Source organism: Amphiura filiformis, chromosome 3, assembly GCF_039555335.1.
Source record: "Amphiura filiformis chromosome 3, Afil_fr2py, whole genome shotgun sequence".
Lineage (NCBI taxonomy): Eukaryota > Metazoa > Echinodermata > Ophiuroidea > Amphilepidida > Amphiuridae > Amphiura > Amphiura filiformis.
This window is the reverse complement of record NC_092630.1, coordinates 51,465,848-51,489,185: the sequence shown is the minus strand read 5'-3', so window position 1 is coordinate 51,489,185 and position 23,338 is coordinate 51,465,848. Positions and strand designations below refer to the sequence as shown.

The 23,338-nt window shown below is 34.1% G+C and overlaps 1 protein-coding gene across 1 annotated transcript in view; it reads left to right on the top strand.

The window, feature by feature from the left end:
- The window catches only part of LOC140148695 (uncharacterized), a 389,432-nt gene that overhangs the window by 343,633 nt on the left and 22,461 nt on the right, over window positions 1-23,338 (top strand). The window contains exon 7 of the mRNA XM_072170737.1: window positions 19,440-19,559. Coding sequence (XP_072026838.1) covers window positions 19,440-19,559 — 120 coding nt within the window. The remainder of the gene's footprint in view (window positions 1-19,439; window positions 19,560-23,338) is intronic.

Sequence of the window (23,338 nt, the reverse complement as noted above, 5' to 3'; positions counted from 1 at the left end):
AGCATTATGCCGCTATGAAGCAATTTTATATGATTGCTACACTTATTATATTCCTGAATGTTAGATCTATCTAAGCTTTATATCAGACTTGGTAGAATCCAATATGATCCGTATCAATGATATGTTAACTATGAGGTGCCATGGAGTCAGGTGTGCTGCACAATATCACTATTTTCTAAATTTGTAGGAACTTGAATAGAAAAAGTACTGGTATCTCTTTCTTGATCAATATTTTACTGATTGCAAAATTTGCTTTTTGAAATGTTCCAGAAATTTGAAATAAAAACGTGCTCAATAGTTTAAGTTTCTGAGCTATCTCCATTCAGTAAATGGTGTTGTTGATATCGTTAGTGCATTGAAGGAGATGAAAAGATATTGTTTCCAGGAAAACTAAAATGAAGACTTATGTATTAATTCCTGATTTTAATCAGAGAGGTATATACAACCACAAGTCATTGCATATGCAGAATACATTTCCCTTGTATTATGTGCATTTTGTGAATAATCACATCAATTTTTCATGATCTCTTGATAATGGACTGTATTTCTATATGTTTTTGAAAAACACATTTTTAAAATTCAAAGAAGTAACACAACTTTGCAACTGAATTAAACCCATAAATATTATTGTGTTACTCTATATGCACAGATGCAGAAAGATGAAAGATATCCATGATTAGTTTGAAAATGAAAACATGTGGCAAGCTCTGAATATTTGAATACATTGATCCTGTTTAATAGTTCTTAAGGGGGTACTACACCCCTGGCCAATTTTGTGCCTATTTTTGCATTTTTCTCAAAAATTATAGCGCATTGATGACAAGTAAGATATGTATATTATAGGGGCAAGGACTACAACTACTGCACTGAAAATTCAGGAACTCGAGGCAAGTAGTTATTGATTTATTGATCAAATATTGGTTTTCCCTCATTTTTGACTGTAACTCCACAACTGTTGTCTGTGCTGAAATATAATTTCCAGTGCTGTAGTTATAGTCATTGCCCCTATAATATACATATCTTATTTGTCATCAATGCTCTATAATTTTTGGAAAAGAATGCAAAAATATGCACAAAATTAGGCAGGGGTGTAGTACCCCCTTAACTCTCTCCATCCAAAAGTTTCAGTTGGAGAAGACCATTCTTTCCTCTGAATTAGACAACCTGAGTGAGTCAGCAAGATATTTTAGGGTCTGTCCAATACAGCAAACACTCCTATGTCAGTGGTGTACCATGGTCGCTCCTACCCAGGGGGCTGCAGAAAAGGCAAATTTTGCTGCCCCTTCATCAACAGCCAAAAAAGGTTGACCCAATTTTTTTCCTCGATGGTTTGAAAAAATGAAGAGCAAAAAATAATCTTAACAATTCTTTTTGCTGCCCCTTATTATTCTTTTTGGCCACCCCATGCTTCTACCTTGGGGAGCTTGCGTCCCCAAAGCTCCCCAAAATATGCACATGTATTTGTTGGTGTCTTTACCCAAAATTCATAACAATTGCTAAGTTGTGGTAGATTAAAAAGGACATGGCATCTGAGTTAGTTTGCTACATATTTTTATCTGGATTTCCATTCAAGAGTGGACACACAAATAACCTTGGAAGTGCATTCAGTGAAAAAATAACTCTTCATTCAATTTTTCATACCTATGGCATTGAAACAAACACCCAATTTTAAGATTGGTTAGAGTTACATATTCACATTTAATAGCTTGCGTTTAATTGTGATCATGCTGAATTTTATCTTTATATTGGAAAAGAATGAAAAAGTAAATTTATTTTACACACAAATAGTATTTTTTAAGCAGTTGAGGCAAATGATTTTCTTACAAAAACAAGCATTAGATAGACTAAGTACTTGCATAAAATACAATGAATGTTTTCCATCTAAATTCATGCCCAAGGCAAATTGAATATTTACTTAGTTTGTATTCTACAGTGTTTTAGAACAAACAAATACAACTGGCAATTGTATAATTCATAGTATTGCAGAGAATGGCATGTTCTGTTATTATTTCAGGATATATTTCCATCTTCTCTCTCCTTGACATTTAATAGCTTCTTACTTCTGTTTTGCATTCAAAAAACTCAATGGTAACAGGTTATAACCAGGAAACTTGATATGTAGGCACAGAAGTAGGTAAAAGTTTGATGGCCCAAAATGGGCTGGACCTAAGATTAAGAATAGGGTTCGCCACCCACGAGCTGCACTTTATTCCATGCTGATGAGAGGAATGGCATACTAGATCCAAAATGACCAATTCAAATGCCCACAGACTTGTACAACCTGCAAAAACAATAGTGACCAACAAGCATCAAATAAACAATACAAAACTAGTGGTGGAAATCACTGTGCACTTGAAACTAATCCAAACAGACAGATATACCTACACATAAGTTTGATACACATGATTCTATACTATTGATAAGACCAAGGGTGGATCTAGACCAGCCAGAGCCCAGAGGGATAGGGGCAAGATAGACTATGCCATAGTCGAATTTTGATAAATAAAAATATGATCATGATATTAATCATGATGAACGAATCCTGTTGGAACTCAAAATTATACTGATGTGTATTATAATTAATAGTAATGGTCTTAAAGAGTTTATATAATTAGTGACAGTAAATGTTTAAAGTTTATTTGCAAAAGTACGGTGACTGAAAAGACCGGATGTGAAAATCTATCAATTGCACACAAATTAATACAAATCAGAGTTTTATGCTTATATGTAATAGCCAGAGTTAGAACTGGCTCAGTTCCTCGGACTATGAGGCCTCGAAGCGCAGAGTACTACTTCCAGCGGGTACTGGTCACGGCACTGGGTCCAGGGCTAAGCCAGAGTATGCAAAATGGGCAAGTGGACTACAGAGAAGTCTAGGGGCAAGAAGGATCCAGGCTCCTGGATTTGACATTAGGCCCTATGCTTACATTTATAAACTCAAAAAACAAACCTAAAGCTTGATGCATTTACTGTCAGCTTTTCTTAAACCATTCCTGGGACATTAAGAATTAGAATTCAACAGAACGTTTCTTTGACAAATGATGTAAGTACAGTCTATAAGCCACCAATTCATCAAATTTATCGAAGAGTTTCCAAAGCATCATTTGAACATATATTTGAATGTGCAGAAAAAGCCCAACATTACTTTAACCAGTACCAAGTACATGCAGGCATCATAAAATTGATTGCTTAACATTTAATGCAAAATTTTGTTTGGTGGGTAGATTTTGTAGATTTTTCAGAAACTTTGTGGACTTTGTGTAAGAACCCATTGAAAATTTCTTTTGGTGAGAGCATAGAAATTATACTTGAGGTCTTCAAGGCCTTACTATCATCAATGCAAGCAATCAACCACCCATCCATCCAAATAAGAAACCAGACACTTAGAACCTTCACCTCATGACATCATATGCCAACCTTTTCTTGTGATTTTCCTGTGTATTCTGCGTGCCATCGATGCTGTTTAAGTTTCCTGACAATCTCTGTCTTGAGTGTAATCTTAGATTCTCGTAGTTCCGCTGCTGCGTGGACGATGTCAGGCATGGTGCACTACTGAGATGCTAATACTCAATGCTCATTCAGCTAATGGACATTCAATTTGAATCTGGTATTTCTACACAAATTATATTGGTACTATTAAACAACAAGAACAAAAGTATGGTACCAGTTATTAACAGGACTAAAAGTTGGAACATATGTGTAGCTAAAAATTGATGAATACTGTGTGATATCAGCAGAAACTAGTTTATGGGATGGTATTTCAGAGCCCCTGACACTAAAAAAATGAATGTAACATGTTCAGGGATGTGCTTAATGCTGCATAAATATAAGAATGTGTAGTGTAAGGGCTGCTAAAGTGCCTTTGCTGTGATTCACTGCTGATGTTATATTGTGTTACTTTATATGACTCATTGTATACATTGTGCTTTCAGATGGAATTCAGCAAAAAATGATCCCTGTGTGATGTGGTATTGTACAAAAAATGATGTTAACAAAACCAACATTAATATAATATACCATAAAATTCCATCTACGAGCATATACTTTGTTCAGCTCATAATCGGCGGGAATTGTTAGGCTTTTTTACCACTGCGCCAAAAAGTAGACCCACGTTAAGCATGTTATAGTTGACCTGTGTGGTGTATATTGTGCATGTTAAATAAAGTAGACAAAATATAGGACTTCAATTAATAATATGTGATGCTTTTGGCTAGATGTCACAAGGCAATTTAAGGTCTGCCGATTACAAGAATCTATGCCTCTAAATGAGTGAAAGGCAGACACCCTCCACAAAGACATTATCTGGAGTTTGAGCAACTAGATTAATGATACAGGTGGTTATAAAACGTACATAACTCATTAACAACAATAAATCAAGCAAGTTTTCAAAGTATATGATTTGTAGCATGATCTTTTGCAAAACATTAAAGTGTTATTTTTCATTAATATATTGATTTAGACAATGAAAATTGATTTTTTTTTGGTTGATTCGACCAACAAAAGATCACATCGCCTTAATACTGAGAAATTTATATGACAGAAAAAACATTAAGCCAATGCTACGTATGTTGGCATACTCAGTTGAATTAGTAGTTTTATGGTTATAAACAGGAGCATTTTTAAACATGTTTCAGATAGGTAATACCCGAAGTGTACTCTAGCTTTTTCTCGAATGAGAACTTTATCATGCCATATGCACAGTAAGATACGATTATACATGCATCAAAACAGGTTGTACTCTGCTTGTGTGTTGTTGTCCCATTGCATTAGCTACTTCATACATAATTAAGTGCAGTCAAATTCATGCACACTCAAACTTCTCTCCAGGTGACTTTAAAAAAATACGCTTTTCTTTTTACGTTTTGATTGTATACCACGAAATGTCATGATCACTCTGACTAAGAGCCGGATGCAAGATTTGATTTTTAAAGTGAGGTGCTGGGTTGAAAGAATTTTAAGTGAGTTTGCAATGCAAATTTGTAATCGGCAAATTTTTATGTACCACTGCAGTTTGTTCACACATGTTGTTAGATTGATTTTACTCATGTCAGAAGTCACACTGGTGATACAATAGGCTAAAGCCAAGAATTTTCTGCTTTACAAATGCTAAATTCCGCTTTTCTCCGCTTTGTAATTTTAGCACATTTCTGACATAATCAAATTTCACAAGAATCTTGTAACGATCATTGTGATTTGCAAAGTTGCGATGGGTGATTGGGTATCATGGCTGCAATGGGAGGTAGGACAGGCGTTGTACGGTAAATCTATGACGGATTTTACTTTATTTTGATGAATTTTGAAGACCCATTTCATTTAGTATTTTATTTATTTCTTTTCAATTGTATTTTTTCCTTTTTCTAGGTCATTTTTGCTTATTTTCTTTAATTTTTTTTCTCAGAAATGCATTTTCCGCTTTACCTCCGAATTCCGCGATTTTCGCGGAATTTCCGCAACGCGGAAAATTCTTGGCTTTACAATAGGCATTCATTTCACTAGGAGGAAAACAGGAAATCACACTATTTTGCAGAATTTCACTGCAATTGTACACGATTCAGCATCATTTCTTGATGCTATTTGCTGATAATCTATTTTACCACTCGCATAACATGTACTTTCCTAACTTTAATAAATCTTGAGCTTTTATGGTTTGTTATGATTTCATATCTAGCACCAATAGTTATTATGTATCAGGGTCTAATACTAGCCCACCGGATGTTCATAGCAACACAAAAGCTTTTCACTGCAAATAATTGCTAACTATACACAGGGAGTTTTAAATGTTTTTGAACAGCCCTTTTTAGAGCCACCAAGACTTTAAAAAGTCAACTTGACTCAACATCAAATATATAACATGTAGAATTATAAAACACCCACATTTTCTCATTTGAAACAGCATTTATAAATTTGAATATATATCTTAGAACTACAACAATGATTCTATAAGTGGTATCCAGCTCCCCCCTTATATTCCTGTAATTTCCCACTATTTATCATTATCTACTGTGATTTGCAGCAATTTGAATAATTAAGCACACTTTCTCATTAACCCTAACCCTCCTGTATACTACAAAATACTACTTGATATATGCGCTGTTCGTGCATGCATCCCACGTGGTGTGATGACGCAATCGCCCTAAGTGATATATAGGCACGGTTTCGCTGGCCAGCAAAGCCCAAGACCGTGGCAAAGTGTCGCCGACTGAGTGCTTGGCATGCGAGGGGTCTCGGGTTTGAATCCCGCCCAGAGCAAACAACTTTGTTCTTTCTTTTCTCTCTTTATTCTTTCCTTCTTTCCCTTCCCGTCGCCAAAAAGCCCTTAGGTGAATAGGGTTAAGAAAACTTTTTAAAGATGAGATGTGCATATATTTCACAATTCACTGTACCAGGACATACATGTACGTACATACATTGCATTCATTTACAACATGTGTGTATAATTATATAGAGGCATACTCATGACATGAATTATGATGCAATCACAATGTTATGGATTTATGAGATATATAGGCTATATGGAAACGTTACATTTTTATTCACAATTCCATGTTACTAGGTGATTGAGATCATAAGGCAGTCAATTAATCTTCTGACAGTCACCATTTTATTCATTAATTCAACGCCACTATTGATTTTCAATTCTTTTGTCACATTCAAATCAACTTAAAACAGGTTGTGGATACAGCAATACATCAATCTTTTTCAAGTCTTATATTCTTATAAGCAAGAAAATATTATTTTTTCAATTTTCAGTAATAGGTAATAGACACTGTTATGTCACACTCTAGGTTGATGAATTAGGTTTGATCCAATTTCATCATAAATACACATTTTTATTGAACAATCATATCTATAGTATACGGCAGAGTCATATAACTAACGATAAAAGGAGAATAATAACCCAATTATTATTTACCATGCATACACACGCAATCAAGACAATTAAAGGCGGTGATACAGTTAAAAATGCAATAAAACTAAAACAAATAATCTCAAAGCTGCCGCAAGTGTTTGATTTGGGCGACACAATTGGTTTTGTACAAGTCATAACAGTTGATTGTTTTCATTCCAAATTGCGTAGGACTTGCTTTTCGTTTTTCTTTCAAAATTTAAATTAGGTCATAGCTAATGAATAATGGTGGGATGATGTGAAATTTCTAAAATTTTCAATTTGAATGTTCACATTTCAGCATTTTCCAATTGTAAATATCAAAATCAATTTTACTTCAGATCATGCTAATGCATAGTTTGACTAAAGTTGCGGTTGTAGACTCCCTCATGATAGATTTTTGTCTTAACTAAATCACCTGCTGCTAACGGACTCTATCTGATTATTAATTAGATACACTAGAGAAACAGGCAGCTTTAGTGAAAGCCCCTTAATCTATGCTAAATCACAGTGTATGCAAAAAGTATGGAAATGTGCACCGTAAGGGATGTCACTTGTAACTTATATTTCATGATAAGTAGTATGAAATTTCCATTATAATATCTAGCTATCAGATGGAGAGTCATAAGAGTTAATTGAATTATTGAATATGGAATTATGAGCAGACTAAGAACAATGGTAAGTGGTTTACTTTGTCTATTGGAGAATCTCTTATGACAGCAACAATCTGTTATCAATCCTAATACATAGCCCTTTGTTATCTACTGTAGACAGCAACAGTCTGTTATCAATCCTAATACATAGCGCTTTGTTATCTACTGTAGACAGCAACAGTCTGTTATCAATCCTGATACATAGCGCTTTCTTATCTACTGTGGACAGCAACAGTCTGTTATCAATCCTAATACATAGCGCTTTGTTATCTACTGTAGACAGCAACAGTCTGTTATCAATCCTAATACATAGCGTTTTGTTATCTACTGTAGACAGCAACAGTCTGTTATCAATCCTAATACATAGCCCTTTGTTATCTACTGTAGACAGCAACAGTCTGTTATCAATCCTAATACATAGCGCTTTCTTATCTACTGTAGACAGCAACAGTCTGTTATCAATCCTAATACATAGCGCTTTGTTATCTACTGAAGACAGCAACAGTCTGTTATCAATCCTAATACATAGCGCTTTGTCATGTTTGTTATCTACTGTAGACAGCAACAGTCTGTTATCAATCCTAATACATAGCGCTTTGTTATCTACTGAAGACAGCAACAGTCTGTTATCAATCCTAATACATAGCGCTTTGTCATGTTTGTTATCTACTGTAGACAACAACAGTCTGTTATCAATCCTAATACATAGCGCTTTGTCATGTTTGTTATCTACTGTAGACAGCAACAGTCTGTTATCAATCCTAATACATAACGCTTTGTTATCTACTGTAGACAGCAACAGTCTGTTATCAATCCTAATACATAGCGCTTTGTTATGTACTGTAGACAGCAGTGCTTGTCTATGTTAAGAAATCATTAAACGCTATTATCTTTTGAAATCAGGAAGGTTGTATCATAGTTTAGGTACAGTATAGTAAAAAATGAGATTTATTTTTCTATCTACTGCAGACATCAATAAGTGTATGATGTTATATTTTACGATATAGTAGATATGAAGAAAGTGTAATATAACACAATCTATATAGCTCATCTGCAACTACAACAAATTCAAGAATTGAGTAAAATTACAATGTCCTTTTTCACATCTCTGTAGTATTAACACGAGGATATTCAGCCATAAGAGGACCCTGTCTTAATACACATTTGTTCACTGTCAACATGAAGGTAACAGACAATAATCCTCTTTTGCTGTTAGTTTTGAATATGTGTTGGTCTTAGAATGAAGATAACTTAAGTCAAATCAGCACTAAATTAGCGAAATTCACAATTTGAAAGGATGGATCTCATAGGCTTAAGGCTTATGATGGGTCATTAAACATTGATATTTTGCTCAGAGTAAGCTGCATCTTGTACTTAGTTCCTAACTCAAATCTTATAAAACTTGGTGTTTTGTGCAGAGTTGAGAGCAAATATGTGAATAAGTTGCACACCCTTTTGACACAGCACAACCATTAATTCCTGCGTCACAGGGACCATTTCACTCATAATACAGGGTACCACTGGCAACAAATAGGTATGGCAACCATAAAGCAATATAATACAATAAGGTATTTTTTCAACTGTAAATCATGAGTACATACAGGTTAATGCACATGACATCATCTCAAGGCATCTACTAGGAGTAAGCATAAACTCTTGTTTCAAATCCACTATTCTGTGATATACAAGTCAGTCCTAAATTTTATGTTACAAAGCTCTGTTTAGTTTTCATATACACTAAGCCCAAAAAGAAACTTATAATTTTTCACATGGTCATATCTTAAAATCCTGTCCATCAAAATGAACCAAAATTACACACAGGATTACTTCAATACTCTACTCTAAACACATGTCAGTAACCAAGCAGTTGTCCAACTGACACAACAGCAAAATGCACTGACATGGAACAGCTGGCACCCAGCACAAGAAATCTGTGAGAATGTGAACAAGGTCCTTGCACAGATAATAATTCCCAAAGAGAAGTGGAACAGTGTGGAACAAGACCTGTTTTTAAAAAGAAAGTGTGTGAAAAGCAGAAAGCAGCACTGTTTTATAAATTATCATCTGTTCAACAATTCTCCGCGGGCAATTCTCACAGATTTCTTGTGCTGGATGTCAATCATTGGGCTGTAAATGTGGTCCAGAAAGCTGTTCCATATCAGTGCATTTTGCTGTTGTGTCAGTTGGACAACTGATTGGTTACTGACAATGTGTTTAGAGTAGAGTATTGAGGCAATCCTGTGAATAATTTTGGTTAATTTTGATGGACAGGATCTTAAGATATGACCTTATGAAGTTTCTTTTTTGGCTTGATAGTGTATTTGTCAAAAATTTAGTTTCGTTTGTTATCATCTTATATAGGCCTAAATGTATGCAAGTAAGTACAGACATCTTGGTGTTTCAGTAATCCTTGCAGCATAGTTTTCAGGATTTGTTTTTAATTTTGTGATTTTGTTTAGTGACCTGTAGTTTCAGGCTTATAGATTTTATAGATTTTAGCCCTACAGTTTCAACTTTTAATAAGTTTGTTGCATTGTCTTTCCACACATTGAGATAAAATGAGTGTGGGGTTTAAAAAGATTGGAAATGTACTCCAATCCATGGACTACAGGACTATAGTTTGATCAGCTCATAATCGGCGGGCCTTATAACATCGCGGATTAATATCAATATAATTATTTTGAGAATTGTCTTCTGACATCTCACAAGAAACATCATAAATTATTGATTTAAGTCCTATACTATTGTCTACTTTCTTTAACACACAAAATATAGACCAGACAGGTCAATGTCACTCTTAACGTGGGTCTACTTTTCGGCGTAGTGGTAAAAGCCTAACAATTCCCGCCGATTACGAGCTGATCAAACTACATATTGGTGTACTTGTTTGTTAAGTCTTGTGCATAATCTTGAAAATGGATGCTTTTCCTATAGATCCAATTGTTACTTGATTTCAAATAAGAAAAGCACTTTATGCTAAATAACAATAAAGGCCTAGATACTAAGCTGATAATAGTAATTGAAGACTGTAGTGGAAGAAGTGCTCACGTGCCAAAATACTAGTTCTGAGAAAATGGGGTCTAAAGTTTTGAAATTTATCTGCTGATCACAAACTTTATTATTTTGTACTAAAACTTGCAGGAGTAATTTTATATTCACTATTATTCTTTTACAGCTATAAATTAATACATTGTTACTTATTGATTTTCTATAATCAATAATCGATATCTTGCACTTGAGTCTTTTTTCCACTACAATCAGTGGTCAGCTGTAAACAAATCGATTTTTCTCCAAATTGAATGGCAATATAAGTTAGAAGTATATATTTTTGGAATGCCCATATAGAGAGGAACAATTTGATGTATCATTTGTGTAAACCGGATGTTGCTTAAAAGTTGACCTCGTTTGACCTTTGGTTGACCTTGAGCTTATAACTCCTTAACTAATTGTTGTAGATATGACAAACCATATATTTTTGTAATCCTTGTGACCCAACGAGCAATTTGACACTAATTTGATAGTGATCAGACCAATTTGAAAATTTGACCCCAGTTGACTTCCTCGCGGACCCCTATTTCTGAGGGGTCATATCGGCCAAAATTTTGAGAAAAAATTGCTAAACCCCAAAGACTTCAAAACAGTCAATAACTCATTTTCGCCAAATGGCACTTGAGTACATTATCCACTATGGTCTTCAATTGTTTATTGTTTTCCCTCACTGGATATTGATGTGTACCAATCATTTTGATACATCCTGTAGGAGAATGTCCAATCTAGAACCTCATCCCTGCTTTATTTCATTCAAAATAGAGATATTGGTATCATTGGAAAGTCCATATTTAATTATGTGATTTTGTTTAGTGACCTGTAGTTTCAGGCTTATAGATTTTATAGATTTAACCCAGTTTCAACTTTTAATAAGAAACTTCACTGCATTCATTGTCTTTTTTCATATTGAAATAAAATGGCTGAGGAGTAGGAGTAATAAACAAATTAGAAATGCTCTGATTATTAAAGCTATAAGATTTGTCTGAAAGTGCCTCTGATGTTCAAAATCTAATGCGGAAAAATGTGTTTTTTAATACAAAAATGTCCATGATATAAGTTAATTCTTTTTATTACAGTGAAACATTTAGTCAGAAATTTATATCATAAACTGCCTTCTTCCATGTTTTTAATGGTGGATTTTTTTTCAATTTAAAAGAAGGGGAAATTGTTGTTTTTTTTTGACTAACATGCACATATTTTCTAATATGCGCAGGATTTTAGTAAAACCTTAATTTTGCTTTATTGGTGTATGTGTATTTCTTTAGATGCAATTATTAATTGTTTTAAAAAGAAATTTCTGACAAACAAATATGGTTGAACTGTCTGTTAGTTCATCGTTTTCGGTTGACCCTTTTTTACATGGTATATTTAAACAAAAGTTAATAGTTAATGCATTTAAAGTATCAAATGGTACAAAAGCATTTTCTCCAAGTGAATTTCCTTCGAGTGAATTTTCTTAATAAAGAAGTAAATTAGATCTATACAGAGTAAGCTTTTGAATGCTGCCCATTGATTTATTTCTTACGTCTCCGGCAAGCTGCAATAATGCCTAGTGAAGAGTGAACTGTAAGATTACGTTCAAATGAACTATCAAAATAACCAGTGAATTTCTATATTAGTTTTTTTTTCTTGAAGTTAAGTGAAATAATTTATAAGAAAAACAAGTAGATTATAGAAAAAAATTAAAAGTATAGCTCTGTGCATGCAACTATAGTTCCATGCATTGATTTTACTGCATAGACAACTGCATTAATGCGCAGCGAAGAGTGAATTGTGGAAAGATTAATGTTCAAATGGATGCCTATGTTTGGATAACCTTTAGAGCAGTGAAGGACTTGTACTCGGGCAATGCAATCATGCCATAATGAGTTTTAGATTGCATGATATATATGTCAAACTGGTTGTCAGATGCAATGGATACTTGCTTTAGATCACAGTATGTAGGAAATCAACTATTACACAATGCTTTTATCTCATCATTTGTTCTACAAAACATGTTGGGAATACTCTGTAATTTAGATTATTTTAAGTAGGAAAGCAATTTACTAAGACTTTTGTCTGGTAATGTGTGTTGAAGATACAAATACTCCCTTAGAAGTAAGATCACTTTGAGACGGAAATGAACCATTGCCAAGCTTTCATCGAGCTCGATATTCTTGTTATAACTTGTTTCTTACTTTATTTATCTTGCCTCATACGTATGTTGCAGATGAGTCTGCTGAGAATCAATGTTGTGTTTCAGATAACTTGCAAGGGAATATGTATAGTGAATATGATACCTTGTAGATTACATGCACTGATATAAAGCAATGTATGAATCAGAGCACAGATATTGGAATGATCAGAGCATTTTCTTCTGATGCAAATTATATCAGAAACATATTAGGTCACCATATTGTCTTTAATTAATGGTGAAACAATGTCTACCTCCTTGTCAAGGTTCTTGAGAAATATTTTCAAAAGTGAAATTCATAACAGAATCTTCAGATGCCAGTGACTTGTGTAAATTGAGCAATTTAAACTGTACATTTGAACTTGACAAGTCATCAAGTATTCATGCCCGTAGACACATCAAACATGGGTCTTTAATCATGCATGACTTAGCCAAATATGTTTTATAACTCTCATATTAAATCAGATGTCAGTATCAACTCTGATGTTAACATCAGTGTGGGTCACATATTGCTTTGTGTGCAGAAAAAAGCGTTTGTATACTAAAAGTCTACCAATTTGAAGATTTTCGCCAATTAATCATTTTATTAATTACTGGTCCAATACCAGATTACTGAGTGTAGTAAAACATTATTTGTTCAGATTTAAAATTATGATATTTCATAATTTTTGGATTTTTGGATCTATCACTTATTCTGAATGTCAGTGAAAAAAAGGGTTAAAACTACCTAATGCATTAGTTAAGGGAGGATTTCGTGATCCTAGCATCCTCTTTTTATGAAGTAAATTAGATCTATACAGAGTAAGCTTTTGAATGCTGCCCATTGATTTATTTCTTACGTCTCCGGCAAGCTGCAATAATGCCTAGTGAAGAGTGAACTGTAAGATTACGTTCAAATGAACTATCAAAATAACCAGTGAATTTCTATATTAGTTTTTTTTTTTGAAGTTAAGTGAAATAATTTATAAGAAAAAACAAGTAGATTATAGAAAAAAAATTAAAAGTATAGCTCTGTGCATGCAACTATAGTTCCATGCATTGATTTTACTGCATAGACAACTGCATTAATGCGCAGCGAAGAGTGAATTGTGGAAAGATTAATGTTCAAATGGATGCCTATGTTTGGATAACCTTTAGAGCAGTGAAGGACTTGTACTCGGGCAATGCAATCATGCCATAATGAGTTTTAGATTGCATGATATATATGTCAAACTGGTTGTCAGATGCAATGGATACTTGCTTTAGATCACAGTATGTAGGAAATCAACTATTACACAATGCTTTTATCTCATCATTTGTTCTACAAAACATGTTGGGAATACTCTGTAATTTAGATTATTTTAAGTAGGAAAGCAATTTACTAAGACTTTTGTCTGGTAATGTGTGTTGAAGATACAAATACTCCCTTAGAAGTAAGATCACTTTGAGACGGAAATGAACCATTGCCAAGCTTTCATCGAGCTCGATATTCTTGTTATAACTTGTTTCTTACTTTATTTATCTTGCCTCATACGTATGTTGCAGATGAGTCTGCTGAGAATCAATGTTGTGTTTCAGATAACTTGCAAGGGAATATGTATAGTGAATATGATACCTTGTAGATTACATGCACTGATATAAAGCAATGTATGAATCAGAGCACAGATATTGGAATGATCAGAGCATTTTCTTCTGATGCAAATTATATCAGAAACATATTAGGTCACCATATTGTCTTTAATTAATGGTGAAACAATGTCTACCTCCTTGTCAAGGTTCTTGAGAAATATTTTCAAAAGTGAAATTCATAACAGAATCTTCAGATGCCAGTGACTTGTGTAAATTGAGCAATTTAAACTGTACATTTGAACTTGACAAGTCATCAAGTATTCATGCCCGTAGACACATCAAACATGGGTCTTTAATCATGCATGACTTAGCCAAATATGTTTTATAACTCTCATATTAAATCAGATGTCAGTATCAACTCTGATGTTAACATCAGTGTGGGTCACATATTGCTTTGTGTGCAGAAAAAACGTTTGTATACTAAAAGTCTACCAATTTGAAGATTTTCGCCAATTAATCATTTTATTAATTACTGGTCCAATACCAGATTACTGAGTGTAGTAAAACATTATTTGTTCAGATTTAAAATTATGATATTTCATAATTTTTGGATTTTTGGATCTATCACTTATTCTGAATGTCAGTGAAAAAAGGGTTAAAACTACCTAATGCATTAGTTAAGGGAGGATTTCGTGATCCTAGCATCCTCTTTTTATGACATTTTTCAGTAGATATCCACGAAAAAAGCTTATTTCCAAAATTTCAGTTGATTCCGATTTTGCGCTTATGCGAGTTATGCATGATTATGTGTATTACACTGCTCCATAGACAATGTGTTGTAATTTCGTTCTGGTGCACCAGAACGAAATTCAAATTTAGCGATATCTTTGCTAAACGAATTAATCTGCAAGAAATCTTTTGTACATAAACATTATGTAACCAGAGGTATCCAGTGGTGTAAAAATCTCAACTTTTTTTGGGAAAAGTGGGGGGATGAGGCTGTGGATCACAAAATGCCCCTTTAAGGGTTAAGCATTTTGCACATGGCTGACAATTTTCACCATGTAGATGTTTAGCTGCAGCAGGTTGTATGCTTCTAATAAAAACCTGTGACAAAAATCACTGACCTACATGGAATTCATATTTATACTTTATATCACTTTATATTATATTCATCTAGAAATGCTTTCTCATGTTGTTATGGTATATTTATTCATCAAAAAGCATTTGCATTCTCAATTTTATTTGTTTATGTTAAAAAAATCATGAATCCAGTGAGCAAACCACTACAGATATTAAAATATTGCCACACAAAAACATAAAAGTAAAGTATGCCGATGGAGGCCTTGTGGGCTTGGCATCATTTCTTTGTAGTAAAAAAATAAAAAACTCATATTGTTCAGCTGCAAGAAGCATTCAGTTGTCATTGAACACCACAGTGATAGTAAGTTACAATTTTAAGTTTGTGGTAAGGTGGTTTTCAGCCAAGAGTTAGACAAATTGAAAGCTAAAAGCCTTCTCATGTCAGGAGAAATTGGCCTAAGTGTTTCACATTTTGATTTTAAAGTCAAGAAGAAAGCTGCAAGGAATTGTGTTAGCTTGGCACTGGGTTTGCTATCAATCACACCTGTAACACAGATCCTGCAATGACATAGTTTATACCCTGAACTGCAACAACAAAAAAGTGTTTCAAAAAAGCATCCTTCATGACCAATTCAAAATCAAACACCCAGTTTGGTCAGTGATTTTTGTGACAGTGCATTTGATATTCTGAGTAAAGTTCACTTTTTGTGCCCTACTAACTGGGATTTAGATCAAATACAACAGGTTGACAACACATATGTCCATTTGAATATTAGTCGCCATTTTTGACACAAGCACCAAAAACTCTCAATTTAATTTCAAACATGTCTGCAATTTGGTTCAGTAGTCAATAAGACAGCTACATAAAAGTTATTTGGATAATGTCATCTCTGATCAATCTATGTTTCTTTTCGTGGCCTACTTTTTAGATTTTACAAACTCTTACATTTTATTGAACACTGCGAATTGATTTGACTTTTTGTAGTATGTTTACCATAGTGTTCTCCTAGCTGAGGGATTTAGAGGGATACCTGTAAATTGATGTACTAAAATATAAAAATAGAAGGCAGCATTACTAAAATCATTTGTACCATGCTTCATTAATATCGCGAGCAGCAGCATTAGCAATTATGCTAGAGAAAATGGGCATATGCTTTCCATAATGATGGCTTATTTTGTGTTCAAACATTCCTTTTTATCAGGTGTTGACAGAATAAGAGAGATTCCTTGCTCATATTTTTTGTTCATTGCCTTTTGAAATCCAAATGCTGCTAATGCTGATAGAAAATTACCAGTGGGACCTACTCATTAGTTTTATTCCTTGATTTGCCTCCTAATTCCCAATGGCAGACAACATTATGCTTTATATATACCAAACATAATCTCACTTTCTTACTCTCGCTCTCAGTCTCTCTCTCTCTCTTCTCTTTATCCCCTTCTCTCTGCCTCTTATCTTACTGTTTTTTCTTTCCTTTCATCTCTGTTTCTCTCTTTATCTCACTTTGTCTTTCTGTTTGTTTGTCTCTATCAGCCTCTTATGGTTCTTCTTGGTTACCCTCTCTTTCTTTCTCTCTTTTTCTGTCTGTCCGTCTTTTCCTGTCCCTCCCCATCAGGCACTCTTCACAGGATTAGATATGCGTATCAGGTAGTACGTCCATGGCCTTCATTGCATACTATACATATGTAAACACTAGTTTGGTCAATTTGTTAATTCTATAATTCTACTCTCTGCACAAATTTTACTGCCTCTTAATATGCCCTTCCATTACATGTTGCATGACATGTTTTTACATGATGCAGTTACTTTCAAATGTTGCAATTCTCACACTGGATTTTAACTGGAATATACCTGTAACACAGACCCTGCAACAACACAGTTTAAACCCTGAGCTGCAACAACAAAATGTTTGAAAAAGGCATCCTTCATGACCAATTCAAAATCAAACACCCAGTTTGGTCAGTGATTTTTGTGACAGTGCATTTGATATTCTGAGTAAAGTTCACTTTTTGTGCCTTACTAATGGGATTTAGATCAAATACAACAGGTTGACAACACATATGTCCATTTGAATATTAGTCGCCATTTTTGACACAAGCACCAAAAACACTCAATTTAGTTTCAAACATGTCTATAATTTGGTTCAGAAGTCAATAAGAAAGCTACATAAAAGTTATTTGGATAATGTCATCTCTGATCAATCTATGTTTCTTTTTGTGGCCTACATTTTAGATTTTACAAACCCTTACATTTTATTGAACACTGCGAATTGATTTGTCTTTTTGTAGTATGTTTACCATAGTGTTCTCCTAGCTGAGGGATTTACAGGGATACCTGTGAATTGATGTACTAATGTAAAAATAGAAGGCAGCATTACTAAAAATATTTGCCATGCTTCATTAATATCGCGAGCAGCAGCATTAGCAATTATGCTAGAGAAAGTGAGCATATGCTTTGTGATAATGATGGCTTATTTTGTGTTCAAACATTCCTTTTTATCAGGTGTTGACAGAATCAGGGAGATTCTATGCTCATATTTTTTGTTCATTGCCTTTTGAAATCCAAATGCTGTTAATGCTGATAGAAAATTACCAGTGGGACCTACTCATTAGTTTTATTCCTTGATTTGCCTCCTAATTCCCAATGGCAGACAACATTATGCTTTATATATACCAAACATAATCTCTCTTTCTTACTCTCGCTTTCACTCTCTCTCTCTCTCTTCTGCTGTATCCCCTTCTCTCTGCCTCTTATCTTACTGTTTTTTCTTTCCTTTCATCTCTGTTTCTCTCTTTATCTCACTTTGTCTTTTTGTTTGTCTGTCTCTATCGGCCTCTTGTGGTTCTTCTTGGCTACCCTCTCTTTCTTTCTCTCTTTTTCTGTCTGTCAGTCTTTTCCTGTCCCTCCCCAGGCACTCTTCACATGATTAGAGATGCGTATCAGTGTGTACTAGTACTTCCATGGCTTTCATTGTATACTATACATATGTAAACACTAGTTTGGTCAATTTGTTAATTCTATACTCTCTGCACAAATTTTACTGCCTCTTAATATGCCCTTTACATGTTGCACGACATGTTTTTACATGATACTTTCAAATGTTGCAATTCTCACACTGTTACGGCATGAATTTGTGGCACTGTGCTGAGACAGTCACTATACAAGCCCATATTGATCTGGAATGCAGAAGCCCATATTGATGCAGATTTCGCTTCCAGTGTAGGGTGCTCTGCTGTTTGTTTCTTTCAGTCTCCTTTGCTGTTGGGATTTGTAAAATGTAAAACAAAAAAAAACTGTATTCAAGAAAGTGATTCAAATGAGTAACAAATGCATAGCTTTGGGTCTATATGATTCATGAGTTTTGTGTTTTCATTTTACAAATAATCTAAAGGGCACATCATGCTAGGCATTTGCAAGAAGCATAGCAATTTTGGTGACATAACTTTCATTGCTTATCTGAAAAGCGATTGTCGATATCTGATCAATAAGTCACTTGCATGCCCTAGCACCTAGTCGCAAGTAGTTAACGTGATAGCAAATTTGTCGCTACATCACTTGCCAAAAACCACTGGTAGCGATTGTTGAAACGCTATCAGTGTTTGCATACTAGCAATTTTTAAGTCGTACACTGCAACTGCTAGTATGATATGCCCTTTAAAGTGACTCATATGAGCATTATAAGAATATTTTGTGAAAAGCATTTGAGGTAATTATAAAAGTGGGTCTAAAAGGTATGCACGCATTTATTCATGTCACATACCATGAGCAAAATAATATTCATAGAATCACGCTGATATTTTGTTCACGTTTTATCTCTATGCTATTAATCAGTGCCACAAAACAGGTGGAAAAATAGCAAAATGCCCACCAGAAATGTTATTATTGAAGAACCCCTTTCAGCGTTGCATTGATGATAAAATCAGTTTTTGTTCATTTACAGTTCACTTGTATAAAAGTCACAGATGCATACAAATTTTGCTTTGAGACTTGTGTTGAAATTAGCTTCAATTTAAGTTCAATATTATTTATTTTCATTGTTTATATCAACAGCTCTACTAGCTGGTTGTGCCTGCAGAAACGGTGCCACGTGTCAACTAGTCGGGACAAACTTTAAATGCAAATGCCCTGATAACTACTCGGGTGAGAATTGTGAAGATTACATGGAAAGAAGTAAGTATTAAATAGAGTTTGTAGATTTTAGATTATTTGTGGAAGTAGAAATGTGAGCTTCATCATATTGTAAGCTTATCTTAACTTTTTTACAGTGTTAATGCAAGGTTTGAAGGCATAATCTTAATCAATTCATTATATATTACTGTCAGAAATACTACTGTTTGGGGAAAACCTTCCAATCATATCATAATTATTATTGCAGAAGAATATGATTGAAATGTGGTAGAGGTTTGGCATAATGGATGTTATAGATTCAAGATCCGCCAGCAATGAATGTTGTGCATTAAGCTAATGAAAGTTGATCCCTTGGTTCCTGTTTCATACATTTTGATCTCGGAGGAGGTGACTATTTCATTATTCATTATTTTCTTTAATTTCATTAATTGGAAATACCAGTGGTGGAAGCAGGGAAGCTTTCACTTCCCTGGTGGGAGTCAGTACTAGAACCTATAGATTCATGAATAGAACATGTTAATAAACAAATTGGAAGTGTTTGACAGTAACATACATCATCATTGGAAACTTTTGTAAAAAATATCGTTGGGAACATGAATTTGTCTCATGAATTTGTTTCAGTAGTGCAAGAATTACCATGGTGAGGGAATGCTTAAAATCTTATTATTAACCATGTGTTATACCCCCACTGAAATGAAACTTTATTAAAATGAGAAGGAGGAGAAGTATTGACAAGTTTGATCAATTTTTCTTCAGGAGTAATGAAATAATGAAAATGTTAGCAAAAATGAAATATTGATGTAGGTGGGAAACTGGTACCAATGAATCAACTTTCATTGGCCTAAAATTTACATATTCTTCTTCTTCTGTGCATGGAAAACTTAACCGCATTATCACAAATGTTGTGCATATGCATTGAAGAGATAGCTTTCCAAGACTTGCACAGTGTATTACCATATACACTTGCCTAATCAAATTATTTGAAATATGTGATGCGATCAAGCAAAATCAGTCGGAACTCAGAAATCTAAAATTTTCAGTTTCTTATAGGAAAGTAAAAAAGCATTTGCAAAGCTGGATTTTGCAGAAAATCAAAGTAAAAGAATTTATGATAGCGTGACTTAAACAATATGAACTGTGTTACATTGTGTAATGGAAGAGATATAATCATGCAGTGAAAGATGTATTGTACCGTATCATTTGCCTTATACTGGCTTGTAAAATGGAACAATCCATCTTTTCACATCATGATTATATTTCAGCCATTACACCCATATACTGAATATTAGCATTAGAATGTGTTGGCTTACATATCTTTTGCATTCTCATCATATTTGTAGTTTGTGAAAACTGATGAGTATCTGCTTTAACTAATCCGTCACTTAGATCCATCAAATCGTGTGGAAAACTACGCGACAAAAATGTGACACTTGCTTTTAAATGTAGCATTTTAATGCTATCTCAAGTTCTCGTTTTAGTAATAAGAAGCCTTAATTCTGTGCATATAGCCTTGCAAAGCCACACTCTCTCAAAATATCTGTGGGTTCTACCATTAATTCCAAAGTATCGTGAAATATCTCAAGAACCACTGACACAATGCTAGACATGTTTGTACTCATTAGAATCAATTTCCACAGGGAAGCTGAAAAATCTTCATGATATTACAAATTTTACAAATCTTAAGATTTGTGGTAAGCAAGCAGTAAGCATGTATGCAGTGAGGGTTAAAGTGAGATGTTGGTAAATGGATTTGAGATTGAATGTAGATACCATGTAGCTGGAATATGAAGACTTAAGATTCGTGTCACACAATGTTTACAGAATACATCCCAATCACTGCTTACTACATGCCCTGGAAGTAGACTACACCTGCAAAACGCTTATTGTATGCTTACTAATTTAAAGTGTCGTTCACTTCATGTAGTGACTTGGAGATGTTACGTAACATATTAGATTATTAGAGTTTTGTCCAAGAGTTGCCGAGTCTATACCGGGCATGTTTGTAGTCACTTTAATGAACCTCTTTTGATAAAGAAATTTAAAGGTAAACTCTGTGAAAATCCTAGAAATGTATGTACAGGTTTATGTCAACATACCAGTAGCAAAGTAAAAAGAAACAAAATATCTTAGCCAGATTAGCTTAATTTTAGGATTTGATTTGATTTGATTTTGATTTGATTTGTTTATGTTTTGACAATCCTGGATAACCCCAAAAAAGCCTCTATAGAAGTTTATTTCCATTGGGGTCCATTTGAACACCAGGAATTGTTGGGAACAGTCAAGGGTTAACATCCTACTCTTTTTGAAACTGGCTGCAAGATACATGCACAGTTATGGCTCTCTGTACATGGAACCGACAGATGGAGTACTTTCATTTACCCAATTCTAAATGAACCACTGGGAGAAGTCTGAATTCAATCCCCTAAATCTACAGATGTTGCCAATTAATTTCAGACATTTTTTACCCCAAATCAATATCCCAGCAAATCTCCACCCCCAGGAATTGAACCCAGGACTTCATGCACTAAAGATGAGTACCCTAACAATTAGGTCATGTTTCCCTTTAAGTGGAGTACTAATCATTTAAAAAAATATGTAAATGAAATGAAAAGGGTTAGTAAAAGGTCTTGTGTTGGTTCGTCTAATTTGGGCAAATGTTTTTTAAACAAGAATATTGAAATAATGATGTATCAGTATATTCATAAGAAGTAGTAAATGACTAAAAAAGAAATTTTGTAGTACAGAAGGTTGAAACTAGAATATTGAAGTATTGTTATTAACTGACAAATGTAATTTCATAAGAGCAATGCACTTTATAGATACAGTTGATCATGGTATTCCAAAATAGGCAGTTCTATGAGGCAGTACTTCAGCTTACATCTAGAACACCCTTTGCGCAGCATGGATCAATGTTAAAAAACGTTTTCTGTTGGTAGTAAATGGGACAGTCAGCAGAATTAGGGAGCATTCCAGCTATCTCATCAATTGGATCAACTTTTATTAAGAGCAAATTGGAGGGCCTCAATCGTGTCTCACCAGGAACAAAAACATCACTAATTCAAGCCGTTTTACACTACTTTGTATCTTGAATCCATGATGTGCACAATTATATTGGGAATACTCACCGTCACTAATTTGTTAATTGGTAATTTACTAATTGGTGTTATCGTTACAACAAGACAGTTTTAAAAGGGTCAACTTCAAATTGCATGTTAAACTGCTCATCATATATGATAAAGGTATTCCGCTTTAAAGTTGATCTTACAAGAGATAACTTACTGCCAACTGCTATCTAAAAGACATCATATCAAATCAAGATTCTTTTGAAATATTATCACTAGAATTACTGAACCAATACTAGACATTTTTGTACTAAGTTCATGCAATCTTACACCATTTTAAAGATATTTTAATTAAGATGCAAAATTCTGGAAAACAAAATTGGAAAATTCCTTTTTTCAGCATATCTGTATAGAGGGTAAAAAGGCAAGTTATCAGCAATAATTATACCATGATTATTTGTTTTAGCTGACCTTTCTCACCCTCCAGCATCCTTAGCTATTGTGACATTTAGGCTTATGGATACTTCTCTTGACAAAATTCTTCACTGATCATCCTGATGGTTGTTGACATCCACGCTTTAGGCAGCAGGAATCCTTCCTCGTAGCTTATTAATGAAACCCTTCTTGCTCAGTGCTCTGAAAAAAGATGAAATAATTTATTTTCTTCCAATATTGTTTACATTTCATAACAATATGATAATTGCATAAATTGTATTCAATAAAAAATCCTGTTTATTTTATTGGTTGATTAGGTTTGAG